Consider the following 16745-nt stretch of genomic DNA (forward strand, 5'->3'; position numbering starts at 1 on the left):
ACACTTAGTCAAAGCTCCTTTCAATCTAGTAATTTCCTCTTTCAGCAGCAAGAATGTATGATTCGGGTTTAATGTCCAATAACACGCAACATAGTTTTTAAACTAAGAAGATACTCCATAAATCATGATTGCATTGTATTACAGATTTACAGCATTACAATCTAAGAAGATACTCCATAAATCATTACATTTACATTAACAAAGTTTTTAAACTAAAATCTCGGAAGCGTCAGCACTACTCATAATTTAATTGAATTGTTGCATCTGCAGGTAATGGTATTACAAAATATAGAGGTGGAACCGGATATGGGGTGATACGGAGAGCGAAAGATGTCATGCAGGACTAGCAGGAGAGGGTTGGGGAGCTGATGGGGTCGAATAAGGGTCGAGGAGGCTGTCAGAGAAGACAACCGAGGGATGAAGGGGAGGATGGGGACGCTGGGTGGAGGCCTGCGAGGGAGGGCTTCGTCAAAATTAATGTTGTTGCCGGGGTAAAAGAAGGGGAGGGAGTTGGGACGGGAGTGGTGTGTCGTGATGGAAGAGGGGAGGTGCTTTGGGGTTTGTTCGTGATCAGGGAATCGTCTTGGGAGGTCTATTTTGCTGAGGCGATGGCTGTTTTGGATGGACTCGAAGAAGCGGCGCGGAGAGGTATCCTTAAGGTGGAAGTCGAGAGTGATTGTCTTCTCGTCATCGAAGCCATCAGACATCGCAAAGAAGGAAGGAGCATGTTTCATTTATTAATCGATGACATTCTTGCTTTTAGTAGTAATATTCTTTCAGTTATTTGGTCACATGTAGGTCATATTAATAATTGCGTAGCACACGAACTTGCTCATTTTGTTCCACGTATTCCTGGCAAAGTCGTTTGGGAGGATATTTTGCCCCCTTCGGCAAATGTTGCTGTAAACTTTGATCGCTTATTAATTGAGTAATGCCTTCAGGCTTTTCCCTTCAAAAAAAAAGTAGCTATTTTCCAATAAATTATCGAAGTTTTACTTGTTGACTATCAAAGTCAAATGAGAAAAATAAAAGAGGATATATACACGGAGTATTATTCTAAGGCGAACTTCTCAAGATCATACCATAAATACCAAGAACACTCGGAATTAATCCCTATCGAAAATTGTAGCAGGGTGCTACCACCTGCAACAGCTTTTTTAGATATCTCATCAAAACTTTTAGGTACCATTATTGGAAAATTATGATTAGTAATATTCCTCATTTTCCAAGCCGCATTCGGATTTTTATGGTTAAATAATGTCCATTGTTCTACCTCTTGAGTGTCATCACTTTTAATCTTCCAAATGAACAGAGTTGGGCGCTCTTTCAAAGATGTCAAATAGAATCTGAATAGCTTATCGCTCATGGGTGTCGTCACATGCTCATATTCTCTGAACACCTCGCGATTCAAATCAAAAGCAAAAACCGTTAGCAAAATAAAATTATCGAGTGTATTTTCATGAACCCAATAAATCACCCCATCAAAACAAATGCTATTGATGGTAATCCACAAAGGCGGCGACTTCTTAATCAGTGAACTAGGTAAACATTTGTAGTCTATTGGGTTCCAATATTTTGATCCAACGGTCAATATCGCGGCCTTGGTTGTACTTCCGTAAATAATACTCAGAACTTTGAATACCTTATGTACAGGATCAAACCCTAATGCATACCAAGATTTGAAAAGTTCCTCAGACTTGATAGTTATTGTAGGAAGATGGATAAACTCCCGGGTTTGTAAGTTTATAAGACCGGAACGCATTGAATCCCCCTAAAACTAAAAGATTAAGGATTCTTAAAAGTTTTCCCGCTCAGTTAATTGACAACTAAAGTGGGATCCAATTAAAAATATTTTATTATTATTGATTGACAGATCATTAATAGAGGCAAAATCTCTTTACGTATGAGGTGAGCCCTATAATCTTATCTATATTAATACAAAAGACAATACTCAATCCTCATCGCGCCACGTCATTAATGCAGGTTTTTTTTTTTTTTTTTTGGAAATTCATGTTATGGTGGGACCCGTGAGTGTGCAATGTATTTATTTCTTGATTTAGTCTTTTCAAACATGCGATAAATTCCGTCTTACAACAAATTCTATGAAATAATATTATGAAAAAATTCTATGAATTAATATTATGAAATAATTCTATGAATTAATATTATGAAATAATTTTATACATTCCGTGTAAATAAAATTAATAACATATACGCAGAATGAATTACAAATGCGAGTAAAGGAAATTGAATTACATAATTTCAAGAAGGAATAACATTTATATACGGGATCAAACATAAAACGCAAATGAATTACATACATATGTTAAAGTTGATTATATTAGATTATATTTCTTTTATCCGAATGTAAAGTTTTTTATGTATGCAATTTTTATTTATAAGAATAGATTACGTTATTTTCTTATAAACCAGTGTATGTGAACACGCGTTTGTAACAAATTTAAACATAAATTATGTAGATCGTAGATTTAGACCAACTAGATAAGTACAGTAGAAATGCAAAAACAAATATACATCCAAAAACATTAATACTGGCCAAAATACATACCCGTGCAATTTTGCACGGGTTTAAAACTAGTTATTCTTATATTGATTTCATACAATTAATAGAGGCAAAATCTGTGTACGGGCCCTATTGAAAATATTTCAATCAACTTCTTATTTTAGTAAAGGATTACTCATCTATAAATTTTTCCTATAATAACTAAAACTAAAAGATTATGTCATTTATAAAAAAATTCGATCAATTCAATAACATAGGAGTGACTCTATATTACATCTATAATAGTCCGCTATCATTATTTTTAACAATAAAAATAGGTTCACATAAAAATAACTTAATCCAAAAATAACTTAATCTAAAAGTTCTTTGAATGATAAACTTTTTTTAAAAAAAAAGTGTACTAACATTATAAGCCGTACATTTCAACAATCTATTTAAAGTACAACTCATTTATGTAAACATTTAAAATTTACCAACGCTCTATATGCACAACTCTCGCAACTGCCGTGCTTTTGTACGGGATCTCAACTAGTATGAATTGAAGAGACAAATTAGGTCGTTGCATATATTGGACATGTAATAATTATTCATAGGAAAATCAGTGAAATATACATCCTGCCCTCTGATCCGAGATTCAGTTGTTTTGGGGGTGGTGTCATCGTTGAGGTCGAATGAGATAACCGAGCCTTTTCTCCAACTATTCAAGGGTGCCACGAAGCCAAGTTTTGAATGTTTATCATACGAACGAGAGTGTTTAAGCAAGAATGTTTTTATGGTTAATGTATCATTCCAGTGTTTCGAAACACACCTGCATCTTAACAATGATTTCGGTGGCAACCGTGACAAAATATCAATCTGAATTTCTTCAGGAATGTCTACAAATGATACGTCACTCGTATTGCAATTCCGTCTTCTAACTTCGCCTTTAATCTTTTGCTCAACATTCATCTCCATGGAACTACCGACTATGCAAGTATCCGGAAACTAATAATTGTTATGATAAAAGTAATTGTGTTGAAAACATAACAATTAAGGCCGCTGCAAAGGGTATTTGTGCGCAACTATATATTCCTAATTCCCTTTCCTAATCATAATAGAATTCTAACAATTTTCCTAAACACAATTCGGAAACTAATAATCTTTCCTTAAACAAGATAGAGAATTAGAGAGCTAAATACTTGCATAGTTTCTATCATAACAATTATTAGTCGCGAAAGTGGCAATTTACCCCCTTAACTTTGTTCAATGGTGAAATTATGCCCCTTAACTTTCAATTATAGCAATCAAGCCCCATAACTTTAACAAAAAGTGAAATTCAACCCCAATTTTTATTTTTCACTTAAATTTCATCAAAAAAATTTTATATTTATATTATACAACTAATAATACATAAAATTACTAATTTTAACCTTCTTAATTTATATAAGTTTAGTTACTCATCTAAATAATAATTTTACATTCATCTATATTAAACAAAATAAAAATGTAATACAATCGTATGAACTATTATTATATTTAGAATAAATTGTCTAAAACTGTAAAATTATAAAAAATTGGATTGTATAAAATTTATAAAGTTATAAAATTAAATTTTATATTTGATTAATTGGATTATAAAAATGAATTTTGGTGGAATTTCATGAAAAATCAAATAATGGGGTTGAATTTCACTTTTTTATTAAAGTTATGGGGCTTGATTGCTACAATTGAAAGTTAAGGGGCCTAATTTCACCATTGAACAAAGTTAATGGGGCAAATTGCCACTTTCGCGATTTTGAAAGAAACAATACTCAGTTTGTTATGAATTTATGATCAAAACATAATAATAATAAGATAGAGAACTAAATATCAGAGGTAGACCTGTCAAAATTTGACACGACCTAACAATAATCCAAAATAACCCGTATTGTTCAACCCAGACTCAAAAAAGTCATGGTAAGTTTTTATCATTTAAAATATTAAAATTTTTTAGAAGGAAGTTGTAATTGAATGGAGAAAAACGTCATTGATCTACCCGTTTTTGACCCTATCTTGACTCGAAACTTGTATAAACTTGACCTGTATTTTATCGTACGAGAACCCGAAATTACCTAACTTGTAATTCGCCCGTCTGACTGGTCTAATTAGAGAACTCCATAACACAATGTTTGTGAAGTGCATCGATCTAACAAACACCGATAAATTTACCATAACAAAATCTCGAAGCCTATATCATTCACATAGGCAAATTAAAACTATAACATGTTACTCTATGGCGAAATTCTCAAGATCATACGATACATAATAAGAACACTTGGAATCAATTGATGCTGAATATTGTAGCAGGGTGCTACCACCTGCAGCAGGTATATCATAAGAGCCGTAACACACCGTAATGGTAAAATTATGATCGGTAAAATTCCTCCTTTTCCAAGCTGCATTTGGATTTTTATGGTCGAATAATGTCCATTGTTCTACCTCTTCAGTCTCGTCATCTTTATTAATCTTCCAAATCAATAGAGTTGGGCACTCTTTCAAAGATGTCAAATAGTATCTTAATATCGTACCTCTCGCGTGCCTCGTGACAAGCTCGATATCTCTAAACGCCTCCAAACTCAAATCAAACGCAATAACGGTTAGCACATTAAAATTATTGATTGTAGTTTGAAGGACCCAATAGATCACCCCATTAACACAAATGCTCTCTTTCCAAAACCAAAAAATGTTGTTGGTCAATGAACTAGGTAAACTTTGATACTCTATCGGGTTCCAATATTTTGATCCGACTGTCAATACCGCGACCATGCTTATAGCATAATCTTCGTTTTCTCTCTTGTGAATAACACACAGAACTTTGAATACCTTATGTACAGGATCAAACCCTAATGCATTCCGAGATAAGATCATAGACTCGTTAGTTATTGCAGAAAGCTGGGTAAATTCCCGGGTTTTTATGTTTAATAGACTGAAACTCGTTGAAAATGGCCTATTCCTAACGAGACAAATTAGGTCGTTGCATATATTGGACGTGAGAGAATAATAATTCATAAGAAAATCAATGAAATATACATCCTTCCCTCTCACAAGAGAGCCAGTTGTTTTGGGGGTATTGTCATCGTTGAGCTCAAATGAGATAATCAATTTTTTCCCCCAAAATCTCGAGCGTAGCGCAAACCCAAGTTTAGGATGTTTATCATACGAAAGAGAGTGTCTAATCAAGAATGCTTGTATTGTTAATGTGGTATACCAGTGTTTGGAAACACGCTTGAATCTCGACAATGACTCTGGTGGCAGCCGCGACAAGATATCAATCTGAATTTCTTCAGGAATGTCTGCATTTGATGCATCAACTTTGCAAGCATCCATAATTCAACTCACAAGATCACTTAATTAAGACGACTGTTATTCGATCAAAACCGCGAAAGAACCAGAAAGAAACAATTAATCAGAACTTTTATTATACGGAGTATACGATTAAGGCAGCCACAAAGTATTTAATGAAATTGTCACATGAAAATTCTATCATATATACTCGGCATCTTTCTATATTATTTTTTGAGGGAGTATATCTTTTTATATTATTGCGTTTCTCTTCAATTAATTCTTTCCTAGTTTCATTACTGTACAATCTCTTGAGATTTGGTTGTTATTAGGGGTGATAACGAGTCGAGTCGAGTCCGAGCTTGGTCTAATTCGGCTAATCGGCTTGCGCTCAAGAACCAAAAATAGAGCTCGAGCCAATTTCGAGCTCACCCGAGCATGTTAAGAATGTGCTCGCTATCAAGCTTGCGAGCTTTAACGAAACTCAAGCTCAAATCGAACCTATATATAATGATAAATTTTTTTATTTTTTTTTCTTCCGATAATTTCAATAACAATGCTCGAAGATTAAATATAAAATATTTGGCAATCGGTGAGATATTTGATATATGTGATACAGTGATATAATCAAGATAAAATATTTTTATAAAATATGAACAATATCTTATATAATCACACAAGCTTGAGCCACTCGCGAGCTTTTCAAGCCGATCTCGAGCCGAGCACGAGCTCAAGCCGATCTCGCACGACCCGAGCTTTGACCAAGCCTTGATCGAGCCGATCTTAAGTTACTTACGAGATGTCTCGTCTCATTACCACCCCTAGTTATTGCGCAATGGGAACCCAACCACAACCTTTGATGTGCAATGGGTAAACCCTCGGATATACATGATAGCGTGCAAACCATGTATAGCAGGTAAGCCACCCGAGAGTGACAAGCTTGAATTCTAGAAGGCATGGACTCAGGCCATAAATACTCCACAAGATTGCTCTTGAACCTAAGTCTTCTGAAAATTTCATACAAATTATAATCACTAGACTTCATCATTGCAGATTTCTATGGTTTAGTTTATATGTAATTTCGTCGCAGACAACTAGATATCTTTTTTTTTTTTTTCATTCACATATGCAAATATCAATTCTTTGGTATAAAAGTACTCCTAAATATAAGCCTTTACGCGAAAGCATTTTCAGCTTTTTCGCACCAATGTTACCCGATACATCGATCCCCACTGCCGTGCTTACCTACATACTTGCTATGCAGAAATTGAAGCACATAGGAAAAGAAAATTCCCTCGAGACACAACAATAACAAGTAAATGGCGATTTAGGGGCTCAAGTCGCTCCCTCCCGGAGCGATTTAAGTCGAGGTTTGGCTGCCATTAATTTGATATCATAAACTTGAGGTTTGGCTGCCATTAACTCACACCTTGGGTATGGTCCGAGCGGGTGAATGACTTTTATCCGAGCCTAGGTTCGATGATGACGTGGACCCATTTTGGATAAATACTTTGAAATAACACTCATCTCGTTAATTTGTTTGCGTTTGAGCCCCATTTTGGAAAAAAATTTATGGGGCCAGATGTACATAGCCTTGCCGATACAGTCTATTTAAGGACATTCCTAATAAATATTGCATCGAGAATTACATTGAATGACTACTACTTCACATTAAAAAGAGGGGCGACCATTTAGTCTCATCAAAGTATGGTACCCAAAAACTAAATCACATTTACTCAGGCCATACTGCCTGCTGCAACAAATCATAGCATCAAAATAAGAGGTTTTGCACTCCATAAATCATTACATTAACAAATTAAAGTTTTTAAACTAAAATCTTAAGTCAACAACACTACGATAATCAAAGTCAAATGAGGATAATATGAGAGATACAGAGTGTTACTCTAAGGCGAATTTCTCAAGATCATACCATTTATACGGAGACCAAGACACATCTTTTGGGACATTTACAAAATCTCGAAGCGAAACTTCATTACTTCGTACCTGACGTAGCAGGATGCTACCTCCTGCAACACAATTCCAACGACTACCGTAATTCAAGTTTTTGGGAAAACCATGTGCAATAAAACTTCTCCAATTCCAAGCAACATTCGGATTTTTATTGTTAAACAATGTAAACTGTTGTATCTCATCACCTTCTTCCTTCCAAACGAACAAAGTCGGGCACCCTTTTAAGGATGTCAAATAGTACTTGAATGTCCCACCATCCTCGCCAAACAGCTCGTAATCTCTAAACGTCTCGTGATTCAAATCAAAAGCAACAACGGTTAACATAATAGCATTTTGATCAATTTTAGTTTCATTGACCCAATAAATCACTCCATCAAGACAAAAGCTATTGTTGCTACTCCAATAAATCGAGTCCTCAGTCACCGAACAAGGTAAACATTCATACTCAATTGGTTTCCAATTTTTCGTTCCAAGAGTCAATATCGCGGCCTTGGTCCCACACCCTTTGCTTCGATCATTAATACTCAGAACCTTGAATACCTTATTTACAGGATCAAACCCTAATGCATACCAAAATCTCATTAATGGATCCGCATACTCATCCATAGTCATTGCTGGAAGCCGGATATAATCTTGAGTTCTTACGTTTAAAAGAACGACACTCCTTGAAGAGTTATTAAAAAGACAAATGAGGTCATTGCATATATTAGAGTTGTAATAGTAATGATCGGTCATGAGACGATGACTGAAATATTCCTGATACCCTATTATTACCTCCTCAGTACTCGTCTCTCTTCCGCCGCCTATAAAACTATTATAAGTCAGGTCGAATGAGATAATTTTGTTCCATCTCAAAACCGTATTGTTTTCCAGTGCCAGTGCCACAAAGGCAAGTTTTGAATGTTTATCATATGAACTAGAGTGTTTAAGCAAGAATGCTTGTATGGTTAATGTATCATTCCAGTGTTTCGAAACACACTTGCATCTCGACAATGACTTGGATGGCAGCCTCGACAAGATATCAATCTGAATTTTTTCAGGAAAGTCTGCAGATGATACATCGCTCACATTAAACGTTAAACCTCGCAAGATCACTCGACTAAGACGGTTGTAAAACTCGCAAGATAATTTAACTAAGGCGGTTGCTATTTCCATCATGACCGCGAAAGGATACGAAAAGCGACAATACTCAAATTAAGGCAGTCAAAAAGGGTATTTGTACTAGGTATGGCAATGAGACCGTATTTTAAAAGTATCCTAATTCCCTTTCCTAGTCCTTTGAGGATTCTAACTACTTACCTTTTTTTTTTTTTTTTTGATGACGAGGAGGTTGGATCCTCCCCGGATACAGGACCCCACCCTGCTAGGCGCCTGTACCATGTGAGTTCTTTCCCGCGGGGATTATTCCCTCTCCGGGCGTCAGGTCCCCAGGAAAGTGTTCATCTAGGGAATCGAATCCAGGCCCTCGCAATTCCTCCTTAGGAGGCTTTGAGGTTACCCTGGAATTCCACTAGACTCACAATTATTCTAACACAATTCGGAATTATCAGAAATCAATAGTTTTGTTATTATATCCTATATACCGCAAGACAACACTTTCCTAAAATTGGACAATTATTATCAATAAACATCGGACAGTCAGATTTGTAGGAAACCCTAATAGGAATAAATATAATAGTTGGGCCTCAACCATTTGGTTGAGATGATTCATCGCTGTTAAATTAAAAATTTCGATATGATATTCTGATTCTCTAAACTGCCTTCAATCCGACAAATAGGGACAATCCGACAATTAAAGTGATAAAAGTTTTTACCTTGTTGATTATCAACGTCAAATGGGGACAATCCGACAATATAGTCTGATTTGTTTTCTGTTACCTATAGACGGTGATCCAATAATTCGACCATTACAATCTAAGAAAATAATAAATCGATCTTGTAATTATTAACAAAGTGTATAAAACTAAAATCTCGAAAGTCGCCAAATATATCGATAATTTAACTGTCTCTCGAAAAATTCCATGACAATCTCCAACTTCATAAGTAACACATTTAAAGCTATAGCATGTTACTTTAAAGCGAAATTCTCAAGATCGTAGGACGAATACAAATAACATCCGGAATTAGTCGATCCACGACATTGTAGTAGCAGGATGCTACCTCCTGCACTAGTTATCCCATGATAAGGGTAAGGTACCATTATAGGAATATTATGATTAGTTAAATTCCTCATTTTCCAAGCAGCATTCGGATTTTTATGGTTAAATAATGTCCATTGTTCTACATCACTTTTCGTCTTCCAAATAAACAGAGTAGGGCACTCTTTCAAAGATGTCAAATAGTATTCGAATATCCTATCTCTCACGGGTGTCCTGACAAGCTCGTATTGTCTGGACACCTCACGATTCAAATCAAAAGCAATAACGGTTAGCACGATAACATTATTTAATGTATTTTCATGGACCCAATAAATCACTCCGTCATGACAAAGGGTATTGGTGCTAGTCCACCACGGCAATTTCTTGATCACCGAACCAGGTAAACTTTCACCCTCTATTGGCTTCCAATACTTGATCCAACAATCAATATCGCGGCCTTGGTTCTCGTACAATTTTTGCTTGTGCTTTCGTTAATAATACTCAGAACTTTGAAAACCTTAAGTCTTGGATCAAACCCTAATGCGTACCAAGATCTGAAATCACTCATATCAGACTTCATAGTTATTGCGGGAAACGGATAAAATCCACGAGTATTAATGTTTAAAAAAGAGCAGACACACGTTGAGGATGGAATATAGAGGCAAATGAGGTCGTTGCATATATTGGACATGTAAAAATGATCACGCGTAAGAAAATAAGACAAATGCACATCCTGCAGTCTGATCCAACTCCCGTTCACAGTCATAATCGTTGTTTTCGGGGTGTTGTCATCATTGAGCTCGAATGACAAAACCGACTCGTTCCCCCAAGTGATCGAGCGTGCCACAAAAGCAAATTTTGAATGTTTATCATACGAACGAGAGTGTTTAACCAAGAATGCTTGTATGGTTAATGTATCACTCCAGTGTTTCGAAACACACTTGCATCTCGACAATGACTCGGGAGGCAGCCTCGACAGGATTTCAATCTGAATGTCTTCAGGAATGTCTGCATTTAAAACATCACTCGTATTGTACTCCCGTCTTTTATCTCCACTTTCAATCTTTTGCTCTACAATCAACTCCATGGAACTATCAACTTTGCTAGTAACCAGAATTCAACTCACAAGATCACTTAACTAATTAACACGGTTTTTGTTCAATCAAAACCGCAACAGAACATTAAAAGAAACAGAACTCGAAATTTATAATTAAGAAAGCCACAAAGGGTATTTGGCTATTTGTATCCTATTTCCCTGTCCTAGTTCTTTTAGAATTTCGCTTCTTTCGTTAATTATTCTAACACAATTCGAAAACCGATAATTCGGTATGATCCTATATATACCGCAAATCAATACTCTCCGAAAATTAATGGACAATCACAAATTCTTGTATAAAGCGAACCTACACAAGTATTAAGGTGAGTCGGCCGTTACCTAAAGCATTTTCAGCTTTCCATACCGATGTTTTCCAATCCATAAATATCCCAATTATTATACACGGCCGCGCTTGCCTACATACTCGATTGATATATTCCTATAAATAATATCTCAAATTCTTGGACAGTGTGTACTGAATGCATTAGCTTCATCATCAAAAAACTACAGGTAATGAAACTAATAAGAAAGCAAATTTCCCTAAACCAAAATAAATATTGCACCGAGAATTGCATCAAATAAAAGAGACGCAATCATTTTTATTCATTCTAATCCGGAACCAAAGATCGAACAGAATAATCTTTGGGTTTTTTTGCATTATACAACAGTAATTCAATCTAAGAAGGCGAATCATTGTTGTAACAATGCAGTTTGACCTTGTAGTCCATCAAAGTCAAATGCAGATAATATAAAGAGTAAATTATCAATTACACTTATACTTAATCTAATTTTTTAAACTTACTCCCAGGTTAATTTTTTCTTTTCTAAATTTATGAATAAAGTTTGACCCTTAAAATATAAAAGTTACATAAATTTGGACTATACGATTAAAGTTACACTACTTGTGATGAAAGTTGCACTATTTAGGACTAAACACGAAAAGGAACACTACTTTAAAACATAGTATGTGAAATCATACAAAGAGTATTTAGCTATTTGTACAGTATCCTAATTTCCTATGTTTCCTTTTAGAATTATATCCCTTACCTTAATCAAACCCGGGGTATATGTTTCATTCAGGGAATTAAAATGATCAAAAATTTTACCTTGCGAAAATGACCATCAATGTCAAATGGGGATAATCCGACAATACAAGAATGATCGGAGTATATATTACTCCACAGCGAAAATTCTCCACTTTACTCGAATATATGTGAACACTATTTTAAGCACAAATGCAACATAAAATCTTAAATTGCATTTACAACACTGTAGTGAAAAAATATAAAACATGTATAGCATATTACTCTATGGCAAAATTCTCGAGATCATACGATAAATACTCAGAACACTCGGAATTAATCGATTTCCAATATTGTAACAGGAGGATGCCACCACCTGCAACAGGTGTATCATCAGAAGAAGAGGCATAAGGTACCGGTATGGGAAAATTATGATTAGTAAAATTCCTCATTTTCCAAGCTGCATTCAGATTTTTATGGTTAAATAATGTCCATTGTTCTACCTCTTCGGTGTCACCATTTTTAATCTTCCAAATGAACAGAGTTGGACGCTCTTTCAAAGATGTCAAATAGTATCTAAATGTCCTATCTCGCATGGGTGTTTTGACAAGCTCGTAATCTCTGAACGCCCCGCAGTTCAGATCATAAGCAAAAACGGTCAGCACAATAATATCATCGATTGTATTTTTATGGACCCAATAAATCACTCCATCAAGACAACGGCTATTGGTGGTACTCCGCCAAGCCAAGCTCTTGGTCAATGAACTTGGAAAACATTTGTAGTCTATTGGGTTCCAATAGTTCGATCCAATAGTTAAAATCGCGGCGTTGGTACACTCTTTGCTTGTGATGCGTCCATAAGTTATACTCAGAACTTTGAATACCTTGTGTACAGGATCAAACCCTAATGCATACCAATATTTGGAAGTACTCCTCGCGTACTTCTTAGTTATTGCAGGAAGCTTGATAAAATCCCGGGTTTTTATGTTTAAAAGACCGATAAAAGTTGAATTTGGATTAAAGAGACAAATTAGGTCGTTGCATATATTGGACATGTATAAATAATTACGTATAGGAAAATCAGTGGAAGATAAATTCTTCCCTCTGATCAAAGAGTCAGGTTTTTTTGGCTTTGCCACAGGCAAAGTCGTCGTTTTGGGGGTGTTGTCATCGTTAAGCTCGACTGAGATAACATAGTTTTGTCCCCAAATACTCGAGCGTGCCACAAAAGCAAGTTTTGGGTGTTTATCATATGAACGAGAGTGTCTAACCAAGAACGCTTGTATGGTTAATGTATCATCCCAGTGTTTCGAAACACACTTGAGTCTCGACAATGACTTGGATGGCAGCCTCGTCAAGATTTCAATTTGAATTTCTTCAGGAATGTCGTCTACATCAGATGCAGCACCCGTATTGCAGTCCCGTCTTTTATCTTTGCCTTCAATCTTTTGCTCTACATTCAACTCCATGGAAATATTTTAATCAAAGTATGTGTATGTGAAGACGTTATAATTAAGGCCGCCACAAAAGGTTTTTGACTATTTGTACAATGAAGAAACTCTGGTACTATTATATTTTTGTGGACACCAGTAGCAGAGAGGCCCAACACGGGTTATTCACGCTTCCGCACAAGTCACAACATACAATATCCTAGTCCTTTTAGAAATTATATATCCCTTACCTTAATTATTCTAACACAACTCGGAAACCGAAAATTTTGTTATATATATCCTATATTCCTATATATACCGCATAATAATACTTTCCTAAAAATCAATTGAGAACTAAAAATATTATGGACACAATCATGATCAATCGACTGCGTGCAGACTTATAGAAAACCCGACGTCTAAAAGTCATATGAAAATCTGATTTTAAAAATTCGACATCTAAATGTCATTCACAAGAGATCAGTACATAACAAAATCATTACAGCATTTCATGACTTCTACAACTGTGAGGCAAAAAGAAATCGGATGTACGCAACTTCCCCTTGTGTTAACTGTTAACGACACAATCAAAGGTGTCTGAATAATCCATAATAAAAATTGGATTGAGAAATATTGCATTGATAGATTACCGTCTCACATGAAAAAGAAGGCGAACAAGTTTAGTCGGCTATTATATTTTCTATTATCGCAACTTGGAACTGAATTACAATAAATTCTTGGCTCCATTTGAAGTGGAACGAACCCCAGGCAAAAAATACACGAGAAATGGGAATGACATTAAAAAAAATATATTATGAGTAAAACTATGAAATACAATTAGGTATCAAAATCTCGAACCTTAACATTCACAAAGGAAAATGGGACATAAAACGATATATATGAAAACTAAAATATGTTACTCTACAGCGAACTTCTCAAGATCATACAATAAATACCAAGAATACTCGGAATTAATCCATTTTGAATATTGTAGCAGGGTGCTACTTCCTGCAACAGTTGCTGCCGCATGAACCTCGTGAGGTACCCCTATGGAAAAATTATTAGTAAAATTCTTCTTCTTCCAAATCGCATTCGTATTTTTATGGTTAAATAATGTCCACTGTTCAACCTCATCAGTCTCATCAAATTGCATATTATTCCAAATGAAGAGAGTCGGGCACTTTTTCAAAGATGTCAAATAGTATTGTCTTTGGCTTTTTATGGGTGTCGTGACAAGCTCGTTATCTCTGAACGCCTCGCTACTCAAATCAAAAGCAACAACGGTTAGCACAATAAAATCACCGAAACAATTGGTTGTATTTTGATGGACCCAATAAATCACTCCATTAAGACAAAGGCTATCGGTGATACTCCGCAAAGCCAACTTCTTAGTCTCTGAGCTAGGTAAAGATTTTAAGTCTATCGGGTTCCAATATTTCGATCCAACAGTCAGTATCGCGGCCTTGGTAGTATACCCTTTGCTTGTGCTTCGGTAAATACTACACAGAACTTTGAATACCTTTTGTACAGGATCAAACCCTAATGCATACCCAAATCTGAATCGATCACCCGACTTAATAGTTATAGCAGGAAGACGGATAAAATCCCGGGTTTTTATGTTTAAAAGACCGACACACGTTAAAAATGGATGAAAGAGACAAATTAGGTCGTTGCATATATTGGACTTGTAAAAATTACTCATAACAAAATTAGTGAAATAAACATCCTGTCCTCTGATCCGAGGGGTAGCTGTTTTGGGGGTGTTGTCATCGTTGAGCTCGTATGAGATAACCGAGTCTTTACTCCAACAAGTCGAGCGTTCCACAAAAGCAAGTTTCGGATGTTTATCATATGAACGAGAGTGTTTAAGCAAGAATGCTTGTATGGTTAATGTATCATTCCAGTGTCTCGAAACACACTTGAATCTTGACAATGACTTGGGTGGCAGCCGCGACAGGATATCAATCTGAATTTCTTCCGTAATGTCTGTATTTGATGCATTGCTCGTATCGCACATCCGCCTTTTAACTCTGCCTTTAACCTTTTGCTCGACATTCATCTCCATGGAACTATCAAATACTCGAGTAACCGTGATTGAAGTATTTGAATGAGAACTTTAATTATATACGATCGAAGTATTTGAATGAGATTATCACATGAAAATTCTATCATATATACTCCGAATCTTTTTAAATTATATTGAGTTTATCTCTTCAATTATTTCTTTCCTAGTTTCATTCGTATACAATCTCTTTAATTACTTCTGTGGTTCAATTTGGAAATTTATGGCTAAATGAGGGTATTTGGCAAAATAATTGGGATTTCGGAGTTGGTTTTAAACTATTTGGATCAATAGGTCCACGTCACTAATTTTATTTTTTATTTTTTCAAATTTTAGGTAAAACCGTCAATTAAGGTAGCGGCTTTATTGTTGTTATTCATAACATTAATAGCCGTGTATTTATAAGATTTTTACAATGGAAAAGCCGCTAGTTAGACCAGCGGCTTTATCCCTCGTCAGACTAATAGAAGCTATATCATACGCATTACGCAAATAGAAGCTATAAATATTATACCGGTAAACCATGACATCGTACGCGCCACACGTTAGGAAATTGACATTGCAATCGCAACTGACATGGCGATATTACGACAAATACAATTGCAATATTTCAACATAATACAATGGCGGGCAATAAGCTACTTCCTCTATATTACGAAAACAATACATAAAGGATCCATCTTTTTAGAACAGAGGTAGTGTCTTCTACTGTAGTGATTACATTAATTTCATCATCAAAAACTCATCACTGTTGTTGCTACTCCAATAATGCGAAATAACAAATCATGTTACGCTGTCTAATAGATTTAATAAATATGTTGACTTATAATTTGCTTATTAACTCTGTTTGATATGATATTCTGCTTTTTTGTTAGTACGAATGCTATTGTTTAGCCGCTTTCTACGAAATTTTCATTATCGACCATTTGGTGCAATTCTCGTCACAATTTTCAAGGGTCGTTGTTAGTACGAACGCTATTGTTGTTGACATGTGAGTAAGGTTGCATCCCTCTTTGGACTTGACGTATAATGATGAATGGTTAATGTAGTATTCCAGTGTTTCGATACACACTTGAATCTTGACAATGAGTTATGAGTTGAGTGGCAGCCTTGACTAGATTTCAACCTTCATTTCTTCAGGAATTTCATCACTCGTAATTTGTCTCTTTAGATTCTATGTGGAGTGAATCATCCTGGTATTT

The 16745-nt window shown here is 35.5% G+C and overlaps 4 protein-coding genes across 4 annotated transcripts; all 4 read right to left on the reverse strand.

Annotated features, from left to right (window-relative positions):
• Positions 1-4768: 4768 nt before the first annotated feature.
• LOC141594556 (putative F-box protein At1g60370) lies at positions 4769-5869 on the reverse strand. Its single transcript, XM_074414566.1, has one exon. The coding sequence runs from the start codon at positions 5867-5869 to the stop codon at positions 4769-4771; it is 1101 nt and encodes a 366-aa protein (XP_074270667.1).
• Positions 5870-7723: 1854 nt separating this feature from the next.
• LOC141594557 (F-box protein DOR-like) lies at positions 7724-8950 on the reverse strand. Its single transcript, XM_074414567.1, has one exon. The coding sequence runs from the start codon at positions 8948-8950 to the stop codon at positions 7724-7726; it is 1227 nt and encodes a 408-aa protein (XP_074270668.1).
• A 3382-nt stretch (positions 8951-12332) lies between these two features.
• Positions 12333-13520, reverse strand: LOC141594558 (putative F-box protein At3g52320). The gene has a single exon (XM_074414569.1). The coding sequence runs from the start codon at positions 13518-13520 to the stop codon at positions 12333-12335; it is 1188 nt and encodes a 395-aa protein (XP_074270670.1).
• Positions 13521-14397: 877 nt separating this feature from the next.
• On the reverse strand, positions 14398-15546 carry LOC141594559 (putative F-box protein At1g46840). Its single transcript, XM_074414570.1, has one exon. It carries the CDS (start codon positions 15544-15546, stop codon positions 14398-14400), a length of 1149 nt encoding a protein of 382 aa, XP_074270671.1.
• Positions 15547-16745: the final 1199 nt, after the last annotated feature.

Source organism: Silene latifolia, chromosome 8 (genome assembly GCF_048544455.1).
Source record: "Silene latifolia isolate original U9 population chromosome 8, ASM4854445v1, whole genome shotgun sequence".
In the NCBI taxonomy this organism is placed as follows: domain Eukaryota; kingdom Viridiplantae; phylum Streptophyta; class Magnoliopsida; order Caryophyllales; family Caryophyllaceae; genus Silene; species Silene latifolia.

Excerpts from the sequence above, each read along its gene's own strand:
- LOC141594556 (XM_074414566.1), bottom strand. The coding sequence starts at position 5,869 with ATGGATGCTTGCAAAGTTGATGCATCAAATGCAGACATTCCTGAAGAA.
- LOC141594557 (XM_074414567.1), bottom strand. The coding sequence starts at position 8,950 with ATGGAAATAGCAACCGCCTTAGTTAAATTATCTTGCGAGTTTTACAAC.
- LOC141594558 (XM_074414569.1), bottom strand. The coding sequence starts at position 13,520 with ATGGAGTTGAATGTAGAGCAAAAGATTGAAGGCAAAGATAAAAGACGG.
- LOC141594559 (XM_074414570.1), bottom strand. The coding sequence starts at position 15,546 with ATGGAGATGAATGTCGAGCAAAAGGTTAAAGGCAGAGTTAAAAGGCGG.